Genomic DNA, 11,044 nt, shown 5'->3' with positions numbered 1-11,044 from the left:
TTGGTTCTTTCATTTAATTCTCATTTGACTTCCCTTGCTTTTTGTTTTTGTTTAGTTTGTAAATGGGTCCCTTCATTTAAAGACCTAAAGACTTTCTTTGCAACTTTTTTATTTAAAACATATTTTTTTCCTTGTAATTTTTCTTTCATTTGAAGACAATTTACAACTAAAAAATTATAAGTTGTCTTTAAATGAAACAATTTTTTTACTACTAAGAACGAAAAAATTGTAAATTGTAAAAAAGTTGTAAATTTCTTCACAAAAATTTGTAAATTGTTTTTAAATGAAAGAGTTTTTTCACAACTAAGATTTTTTTTCGCTTTTGGTTTTAATATGCAAATGTCACCTTGTTACTTTAGTGTAACATCTATTATCATCAAAAATTAAGTTTAAACATTTCCAATATTAATAAAATTAATATCAAAAGAAAAACTCATAAATACATGTCACATGTAACACTTAATTAAGAGAATTTTGCAAGAAAAAAAATGTCATTAGTAGGTGTGACAAGAGGTCTCGTTAAGGAGAATATTGAAAGCTCCCTTGGGCCCTAAGAGAAAGGGAAAAGGAAAGGGCAAACTTTTGCTTCCAAATTAATAGTTTGATAAGTTGGTGGGGTTGATTATGAACAAAAAGTTTTTAACAGTAGTGCTAAAAGATAAGCAAGTGAAAAGGGGGAAAGAAAAGAAGAAGAGGGGAGGAGAAGACCACGCCAGCACGTGGCACCAGCTTTTTTTTTAATATATGGTGGCCTTTGCGTGCATTGCACGGAGTTGCCCATGATATATTGGTTTAGTTCAAATTATTCTTTATTTGCATGACGCCTTCATGACGATCTTTGACCTCTGTAAGTAAATAATGAGCCACGATTTTAGAAGCAACTCAAATAGATCGATTACAAGGGGGAAATGGAATCTCATGAGATTTGGAGAAACGAAATTGCATAGAGCCATAGGTCTGAAGCAAAAAAATTGGGAGATGCTCTTGGCTTGAGGAAAGGAAAGGGTGAGTTGGGAGGCAAAAGTGAGAGCTACATACTAAGGTACCTTATGCTTGGCAATTTAATTCTCCAAGTGGGCTTTTTAAGCTAAAACTAGTAAGATGGCTTATCAAGGAGAAAAAGGCAAGAGGAAAAACCAGCTGCTGTCGGGTGAGCAAAGAGAAAAGAGGAAAATGTAGCAACTATTGGAAGAAGCGGATCCGGGAGATGCCAACTGTTGAGCGAGCTTAGAATAGTGACTTGCAACAAACACTGTAGTGAAGTTTAACTTTTTTATTGAAAGACTCTTGCAAACACAACAAGGAGCTCTTCGTTCTCGACTCAAAATGTGAGAAAGTCAGCTTGGAATGACATCTTCAAAGGTTCCATGTAATGAGCAAGGTGGAGCCAGGTGGGAGGAGATGGGTGTCGATCTGAGATGTGAGATGGAGCAAAGTTCAACTTTACTAAAGAGTGAGGTGCACCCTATCTGTACAAATGGCATGCAGCTCGATTGGCTAGGTTAGATGACATAATGTGGCGAGAGGATTGCGAGAGTTTAAACTTTGCTTTGATATCGTATCATTAATCTTCCTTGACTAGAAGAACATGGGATATAAGAGAATCTATGAAGATTCTTGCTATTAGAAGTGTAGTGGAGCAAGTAGAAAGATATTATTAGTGTTAACTTAAATTTTCACACAAAATTACTTAAGCCCATAACTCCTACGAAAATGTTTCTATGATGCAATGATCAATATCATTTGATCATACTTCAATGTCATTTTGAATGTCGATATTAACTCTAAAATCCAAACCTATATTGAAATAATCACATTGTTTTCTTTGCATAGTTCAGTAACAACATTTATCTCAAAAAACAGCAAACTAAACTTCCAAGTTCGGCCAAATTTGGTAAGCAAGTAGCTTCTCCATGTTTACCGTTGAAACAACTTGACCTATTTTTAGTCACCTTTTGCCATATATCTATTACTATCTTTACAATATATCCTTTAAAACCTTCCAAAATATTTGTTGTGAAAAAATAAATCTTACAAACACGACTAATATACTTTTGCATTACATTTCCCTAGCATGCCACCGTGATTCTTCACCTTGTTTTCGAAGCCATTAGGAATACTTAAGTATTATATTGTGTCTCTCTTATTAATTCTAAGCGAGACAATATACGCCAAGTATTATACACTTAGCAAGAGGGGGCTCTAAATTTATACGAGAAAAATTGCCGCTTCTCCTCCTCTCTCTCTCTCTCTCTCTCTCTCTCTCTCTCTCTCTGCAAAGCGATGTTCATCACCCAAAACAAAATTGTACAATTAGCACAATTATGAGCATTACAAGCATGTCATAAAAGCCCGGAACACATGGCAAATGCAACGGTATCGCCAAGAAAATCACTTAGAGCTTGCCAACTTAGGAGCATGTTGATGTTCTTTCTCAATGGTCAGCACTAAGCAAATCTATGAAGGTGGCACCACCTCCCCTCAACCACATGTCGACACGATCTCCCTCATTGTTATTGGCAAAGATTGCAGCGCGTGCAGATACGAAAACACAATGTGGACAATCCCAAGCCAGTAATCTATGCTGCTTTTGGTTGAGTGGCGCCATTGCCTGCTACCCCTTCCCACCAACACACGCGGGCGTAACTAAGGTGAGATGGCCACGGCACTAAAGGACACGAGTAGAAAGAGATGGGATCGACGACATAGGTTGAAAAGGGGGATCTCGAGGAGGATTGAGGGTGGTAAAAAATGGGCGCCCATCGCGGGCACCAACACTCGAACCCTCGCCATCACCACGCCCTCAACGAGGAAGTTGACATATGGGCAAACCATATAATGATAAATAAACTTGGACAGGTTTACTTTTTCGTGTCCTAGTTTACCCCGACATCCTACAATTGCACGAGTCTCGATCTCCATACCCTAGCTTCATTGCCATAGATCCCACCGCTTGGGCTTCATTAAATGGCCCGTGCCCTTTAGTGCCGAGGGTGGGATGGCCGAGAGAAAACATCCAATGTGTGACACTCTCTCTCTCTCTCTCTCTCTCTCTCTCTCCTCTCCAAAGAAGATTCCCAGGACCCAATCTTCTTCCAAATCGTTTTTAATCACCACGCTTGGTGCCACAATTGGAATTGGGTTTTGAATCTTCATCATCTATCTAGTTCAGAGTTTATCTTCATCATCATGTCAACCGTAATCATGGATGAAATTTACACACAAACCAAAGCTCTCTCTCTCTCTCTCTCTCTCTCTCTCTCTCTCTCTCTCTCAGGATTCCGAACACCAAGAAGGCATGAGGCTCATATTATACAGTGGGGGAAGAAGAGTCTACAAAGATTGAATCAAATGGACTAGTTTTACATTATTAAGAACGCCAGTGCAAAAACTTGCCCTTCCATGGGCAGGGTAGGTAGTAGAGGCATCCACAATCTGACCTCCAGATTCTGACCATAGCAGCAGACCCCACTCTTCTGGGAGGGGTGGTGTGCCCAATAGCGGTGCAGTATGATATTCCTTGCTTGAAACAAGCGCATTACTCTTATCATTCGCATGTTATCTCATGCAAATTGTGACAGATCTTGCTCAAACCCACTGTGCCCCCTATTTGCCAATCCAATTTGATCATAGCGAACCATCTGTTGGGTCATGTGTATCTGAGCTTCTTTGTTCCTCACCTGACCTCCTCTTGTTGAGAGTGGCTCGCTGCATCAGTCTCACCAACGATTGAACAACTTCTGACATCGGTGGCCGAAACTCCGGCTCAGGCTGGCTCAAGAGAAGCACAAAATGAAAATGGAACAAAGAATTGACCATAGTCAATGTTATAAACATAATGGGAGCACATCCATTCGCCAAAAGAACCCACATACCACTTAACATCACATATGAACTCTAGACAAATATGATGGTAGACGAAAAGTGATGTGATGGAGCACATTCATTCAAAGAGCAGAACATTGTGAAAGACATTAACATGACCAAGCACATTCATTCAGTAGAACAACCCATATTACCGCTCACCATACATATAAGCTTTGGACAAACACGACAAAATACTCTTGGACATTCAACATGAAGAGGCATCTACACATGGATACATTCACAAGATCAGTTAACAAAATGCCATGCCAAATGATGATTTACAGGAAGTCTAGGCTGAAGGAGTACCTACCTGGACACATTGAGCAATAATATCTGCAAATCTAGATAGAGATTTGGCAGGATACATGCCCTTCAAGGCTGGATCAACCATCTTTGCCAATGCATCAATATCATGCAGTTGTGGCGTTGCCCATCTCACAAGAGATTGCTCCGTTCTCGGCCTTTCACTGCATCAAACACAGTATCAATTGTTGAGCCTTATTAGATAATGTGAGACCTTGTAAAATGCCCACTAAAGACTTACATTGTAACATGCCTAATAGCAAAAATGAAGGGCAAAGATGATGGAATTACAGATTGGCACATTCAACAAAGCACTGTTTTTATTTCTACGAAGGGGAGTTCATGCAAAGAAAGCAATCAACATTGAGAGCCCTCATCATATTACCTATCTAATGGTTTGCGACCTGTTAAGAGCTCCAGCATAACTACACCAAAGCTGTACACATCACTCTTCCACGTATAGATTCCTGACATAGCATACTCTGGAGCACTATATCCAAATGAACCCATCATCTGGGTTGAAACCTAGGGGTGAAAACCAAAAAGCCTTGAGCGACACTACAGTTTTCAGCCTGCTTTGTAAGAAGAAAACTTAAAAATAGCAAAACTTCACTCACTAAAGCTTTGAACAAATAAAAGTACCTGGCGCTCCGGATTTGGTGAGAATGCAGAAATACCACAGTCTGAGAGATGCGGATTCAGCTCCTCGTCCAGTAAAATGTTTGCAGACTTGAAGTTCTTATGTACCACTGATGGCTGGCAGACTTCATGCAGGTATCTGTGATGTTCAGATTAAAGTCTCAAAAACCAAATACAATTATTACGTTTGCCCAACTAGGATGCAAAATAAAGTAAGAGTGCTCAAGAGTGGAGACCCTTTGGCACAAATAGCTTTCGGCATTGGAAAATCAACTAAATTCAGAGAAATCTCGTTTTAAAGGCCTTGTCCATTTTTTCTTTTCCTTTCTAGCCATAATCCTCTTCAGGTCTAACACTATAAGCTTCGATTCCATTCTTACAATCTTCCTCAAGCAGAAAAGAAAACCTCATTAAACCGCTAGCTACAAATGTCCAGAAGTCCATAAGAATAGAAGCACCTACTCAAGAGCCCGAGCTGTGCCCAAAGCAATCTTTACACGCACATTCCAAGTAAGTTCCTGCTTTGCAGCCTCATCAGAAACATGAAGAAACTCGCTCAATGTGCCTTTGCCAAAAAACTCGTAAACCAACAGACGCTGGCCATGCTCCGTGCAGTACCCAACCAACTCAGCAATATTTCCGTGGCGAAGCCTTGAGATATTTGAGACAACTTCCATGAAATCCTCATCCTTTTGAATGGAGGATGATGAGGTGATATCAATCTTCTTAACAGCAAGCAGCTGAGAGAAAACAAGAAGACTGTATTGAAGGATATATTCATGCAATGCCTCAATAGGTCATCCACCCACAGAAACAATCAGAAGATTGTAGGCAACCTTGAACAAATATCTCATACCTTGCCATCTGCAAGCTCAGCCTTGTACACACGACCCAATGCACCTTCTCCCACAAGATTCTCCTGATTAAAGCTATTTGTGGCTACCTGCAAGTCCGCAACAGAAAATGCAGAGGCGGCAATTGGGCTTTTCACTCTTTTGGTGGGTGTTTTCTTTGCAGCTGGTTTCTCTCCTACAGCCACAGCTAGAGGTGGAGGCTTCAATGAAGCACTATCAGAGGGTGATGATAGAGGCCGTTGCTCTAAGCTCTCTTTGACAACTGCAGAGAACACATAGACAACACTCAATTGATTAGACTTCTTCCGGACACGAACCAAACAAGCCCACCTCCCCAAAACACAACACCAGTCCCCCCGCCCCCTCTTTACCCTTCTCCAGTCTTCACTCTCAGTCTGCCCCTCCCTCCTTCCAAAGTTAGCAAATTTGTCTCTGCATATGCATGTCAAAGCATTTGTACCCTAATCCACTTCAAACAATACCTTTGGGAGGGGGTGGCGGAGGTGCCACAGCAGCAGCAACATGTTGCTTTTCCTCATCAACAACATCCTTAGGCTTCCAGCGGAAGTATATAACTATAAGAACCACAACAATGACCCCCAAAATACAAGCAATCACAATGCCAGCTATCGCGCCACTGGTCAAGACAGAGCTTCCACCACTGCTGGAATTGCCAGATGTGCTTGGAGTTTTTGGTTTGTTTTCGTTTGTTGAGGTCGGAGAAGGGGGGGGAGGTGTAAAGGGGGGGGGAGGGGGAGCTGGAGAGGAGCTGAAGGCATTTCCATTAGACCTTCATTGATCCAACACAATCAGTTAGCAATGAGAACTTTTGAGTGACAATACCCTCAAAGCAAGGCTCTTACTCACTTGAAATTGGGAATGCTCTTGAAATCTGATGGAATCCAACCTGTAAATTGATTGTTCTCAATATTCCTTCCACAGTAGAACAAAGTTAATAAGTACTACATTCCTTTGCCTGTCATCAGCCAGTCATAGTCCCAAGATTACACTTACAAACTATCGAAGCTCAGATCAGCTATGACATTGAGGTCTCCTGAAAACTGATTATTCTGAATGAACCTAGCAGAAGATTACACCCAATTAAAGCTCTAATCATGCTGCACAACCATCAGCAATCCTTTTGTCACTCACAATGCTGTCAGGCTTGTCAAATCAGCAAACGAGTTTGGAAGAGAGCCTGAGATGCTGTTAAATGAGAGATCCCTGCACCCATGGTAAAATCGAGTTAGTGAAAGCCCAGAATACACCTATGGCTTCACATAGTTTGCACACACTGATAAGCCCATCAAAGCCACAAAAAGGGAGCCACGGAAAGTTGAAACATAAGCAACAAATTTACGCTTAAGACGCACACAAATACCTTACTCTATCTGAAAACATAGCAAAGCATCACATGAAACATGTTGCAAGCACAGATAACCTATGGCTTATCAGAACTGGCATACACTGATAAGCCAATCAAGGCCACAAAATAGGCAGCATATGCACAGCCACAAGCTTACAATATAAATCTGAGAAGACAGAAGAATTCCTTAGTCTATCTGAACCATGGCAAAGCATCAAATCAAAAGACACTGCAAGTTAAATCAAACAAAACAAGAATGGATCTACATCAGTATACTCTACCTATACCAAGTTACATGTGTCTAGAAAGCAGTAGACATCTGAAATAACAAACCCTCAAAACAGAAAGAAAAGGGCCATTATTTGATCAAAGTAACTCAGTCCCAATGAAACATAGATAATGAGACCAAGAGCCAGCAAGCAGAGAGAAAAAGGTGTTAGTAGAAGACTACCAAAATCCCCATCAGGTAACACATGCTAACTTACAATAAACCACTTGGAAGAAGACAATTATAGTTTATGTCTAGTGGGTTTTGCTACAAATTTCATGTTACATTTCATGATAATAACATACATGGTCAAAGAGCTTACTGATGGCTTCACATTTTTTTTGGACCTAGACTACAAAATATTGTGTGTTTTGATATTATGTGTGTTACAGCCAATCACACCTTCCTTTATTCTATAGCTGAAAACCAGTAATCTGTTGTTCAGTAGGACAATCCTCTTGTGAGCTTAGGAAGTTAGATATCTCAGCTTATTATATCTTCTACAGTACTGTAAAAGATTTCCGCCAAACGACTACTTATGGATAATTTTCTGGACCACGGGATAGCAGAGATCAAAAAACCGTACAAAGCTAATTGCATCTATATTTAACCAGACAACTGCAAGCTGTTGATTTAATTTGAATCAAATCTTATAAGCCAACTCAAAGTATGCATACAAAAAACTGTGAAAACAGCAAAGAACTTACATGGTTTCTAGATTCACAAGTTTGGAAAACATGTCTGTGAGGCTTCCGTAGAGCTGATTATGGCTTGTATTACTGCATGATCATAAAGAAAAATGCAGAATTAGAGTCTACTTGTGAAACTCCCCCAGCAGCAAAATTGCAAGTTTTGAAACTTACAGATATTGCAAGCTTGTCATGTTGGAGATTGAGTAGGGTAGACCATTCACAAAATGGTTATCTCCCAAGTTCCTGCATATGCCTCCACAAGACTAAATTACTTCAGAAAGACCAGGGGCAGTTCCAAAAAGTTTATACATGTGACACACCAACAAAAAAAAGATTTTTACAACTTACAATGTAACAAGATTGGGAGGTAACTGATAGGGTATGCTGCCCGAGATGACATTGTTGCTCACATCCCTGCGCAAATATATTCAAGGTATGAGCATCCACCTCAAAGTTCTCATCCAGCTTGTTGACTTAAGTACCAATGCGAGGTATAGTGTCAAAAAGGGTGTGCACCCACTTACAACAAGGACAAAGAGGTGAGCTGCGACAGCTGGTACCCAAGCTCACCTGAAAGTCCCAAATTGCTAATGCTCCTGAATTCAAAATGATCACCCAGGTGGTTACAACTTACATTCATGGCATCAACAACTTGCTAAGATGTAAGGACAGGACCCAGAAAACTTTTTTGTTTATGTTTATTATTCAATTCAAGTGTGAAATAGCAACAATAGTAACAGAAACCAGCAAGCAGAAAGAAGGAGAAAAATCCACACACAATTCGGTAACAGAATTGCCGCTGCATTTTACGCCCAGCCAAGACTGACTGCAGGGGTCGCCACCAGAAGCTACCCATGATGCGAGCTGACCGGGTGAGTTGAGACTCGAATATAAGGCCCCGAGAGCAGCAGCTGCTCAACAAAATACCAGCAGCAAATATGAGCGGTCCATGTTAATATCTCAGCATGCATCACATCAAGAAAAGTTCTATCAACAACTATGTGCAAGACTTGCTATGACATCTACAGACAATCCACCAAAGCCCTGCCAATCAGCTCAAATCACATATAAAAGCTCAGGTCCTTCAAAAAACCCCATCGACAAAATGCATTGAATTACCTAGTTCATTCATCAGCACTTATAACTCTGATCTTGTATTATTGACATAGCAAACTCTGTGCCAACATGGTGAAATAGGATGGACACCCAACACTGTTTCATCTTCTGAAGGAGGTTGCCTAGAACATATTGCAGGACAAAGTGTAGCATTAGCAGTTTTAGTCCACTGAGCTCTAGATTAAAGATGCAGCTTGGTTAGCCTTTCAAGCATTTGCATTGTGGGCGACAGGAAACTGGCTGACTATGTAAATGATTTTTGCAATACCTTCAATCATTGAGTGCTCTAATATTGTGACATTCCGACACCGGATAGAGCAAAGCAGTGCTAGAGACGAAAACTTGCCTGGCACATATTACATATGGGCAATATCAGCATTCAAATCCACCATATTTCACATTAGAGATGCTCATTTTCTCTGCTAAATCTCTTTAAAACCTGCATCTTAGCCAGCCCTCTGACCGTACAAATAGATGTCACCGTAATATATTTATTATTTGGTACACTTATAGCTGTCAAAATCAATGCAGGAAACAGCCGAGCTCAAGCTAATTGCCACAATGCTAAGAGACCCCAAAAACCAGTCACCCGTTTTGACAAGAATAGCACTGTTAATAACATGAACTTCAATGCACCAGCCCAGATCTCTCGAAAAAAAGCATGGCATCCCATTTCTAATCAAGCAAAAGAAATACAGGCTGTTGAATGAACAAGTGCGTACATACCATCGTCGGGGTCTGTGGCTGCATACGTGAATGGCAATAGTGCAACGTACATCAGCAGCACCATATACCGCATTGGAACAACCTCTGCACTCATCACATTCAAATGTGCTTCTCCTAATTGCCATTCTCCAGCTTTCTTCCGAAAAATCTGTCTATTTGTTAAGCTTGCTGCGGCCATGCAGATGTAAACCACTCAAGGTAGCTCCTTGCTGCTGCAGATGTGTTGGTTGAATACACAGAGAGACGGAAAAGAGGAGAAATGTGAAACTGAGAGGTATTCTCTGACCCAGTGAGAGAAACTCTCAAAATCCCTCAGACAATGCTCCGCTATCTCAATGCAAAAATGTGTGTGCACGCTGATGACAATGTAAAACGCAAACTAGAATCCTAGTGTCAGAATGAATGTAAATCTAGAGCTAACGAGTCACGCCTCAAAAAGTTGGCAAACGTTTAAGAGCGCTATGAATGCAGGGCACTTAGAAAGCAGGCTGAGGAGGGGGAGGGAAGAGAAGAAAGAGAAAAGAAGGGTAGGCAAAGAATGGGAATAGTCGATCAGAATCAATGAAGAGAGAGAGAGAGAGAGAGAAAGAGAGAGATGACTCTCACAGATGAGTTGTAGTGGTGGTGGAGGTGATGATGCCTGCTGCAACGTTCCTCAGAAAGAAATGAGGAGAAAAGGGAGAGGGCCGACACGCGGACTCGCTTGGCTGTGTATGAGTGTGCGAGTGAGTGATTGGACGGCGACCTACAACACACGGGGGTGGGGGTTCGGTAAGTGAGAGAGGAGAGTGCGTGTGTGCGTCCCCCACTGCCCACTCTCCTTTGACTGAAGATAGAGCAGCGCGAGAAGAAGAGGCAGGCAGAGAGAGAGAGAGAGAACAGATGAGCTCGTGAGGGTGGAAACCAGCTTTAAAAATCTGAAAATCGGGTAGAAACAGATCGGCTTCACTCACCAGAAATGTGTGTGTGTAGAGAGAGAAGAAAGAGAGAGGATGTATGTGTAGTATAGGGAGAGAGAGAGAGAGAGAGAGAGCGCGAAGTTCGAACCCACCAGCACGATTCGCCTGGGGCCCGTGGGCAATGTGGGGGAATAGAAAGGAGTGGAGAAAGAGAGAGAGAGAGAGAGACACACACACAGCAGGCCTACGCATTTTCCCGTTTTCTGCTCCGCAAGAAGAGCCCTTGGGCCTTGGCCCCTTGGCTTTTTGAGTTA

General features: G+C 41.4%; 1 protein-coding gene across 2 annotated transcripts; it reads right to left on the bottom strand.

Annotated features, from left to right (window-relative positions):
* Positions 1 to 3,287: 3,287 nt before the first annotated feature.
* On the bottom strand, positions 3,288 to 10,697 carry LOC147452571 (protein STRUBBELIG-RECEPTOR FAMILY 8-like). 2 transcript variants are annotated; one of them, XM_086518208.1, is made up of 16 exons: positions 9,832 to 10,697; positions 8,768 to 8,900; positions 8,514 to 8,585; positions 8,338 to 8,403; positions 8,161 to 8,232; positions 8,005 to 8,076; positions 6,816 to 6,887; positions 6,678 to 6,743; positions 6,531 to 6,596; positions 6,146 to 6,453; positions 5,666 to 5,925; positions 5,272 to 5,549; positions 4,813 to 4,948; positions 4,556 to 4,695; positions 4,178 to 4,334; positions 3,288 to 3,771 (listed from the first exon to the last, which is right to left on the bottom strand). In XM_086518208.1, exons 1-16 carry the CDS (start codon positions 10,007 to 10,009, stop codon positions 3,628 to 3,630), a joined length of 2,220 nt encoding a protein of 739 aa, XP_086374334.1. In that variant the 5' UTR covers positions 10,010 to 10,697; the 3' UTR covers positions 3,288 to 3,627. The 2 variants fall into 2 exon arrangements, with proteins under 2 accessions (XP_086374334.1, XP_086374335.1); XM_086518209.1 differs by lacking the exon at positions 9,832 to 10,697 and having other exon boundaries at positions 8,161 to 8,242; positions 8,768 to 8,833.
* Between the last annotated feature and the right edge of the window lie 347 nt (positions 10,698 to 11,044).

Source organism: Adiantum capillus-veneris, chromosome 8 (assembly GCF_014529385.1).
Source record: "Adiantum capillus-veneris isolate H3 chromosome 8, ASM1452938v2, whole genome shotgun sequence".
NCBI lineage: Eukaryota > Viridiplantae > Streptophyta > Polypodiopsida > Polypodiales > Pteridaceae > Adiantum > Adiantum capillus-veneris.
This window is presented reverse-complemented; position numbering and strand designations above follow the sequence as displayed.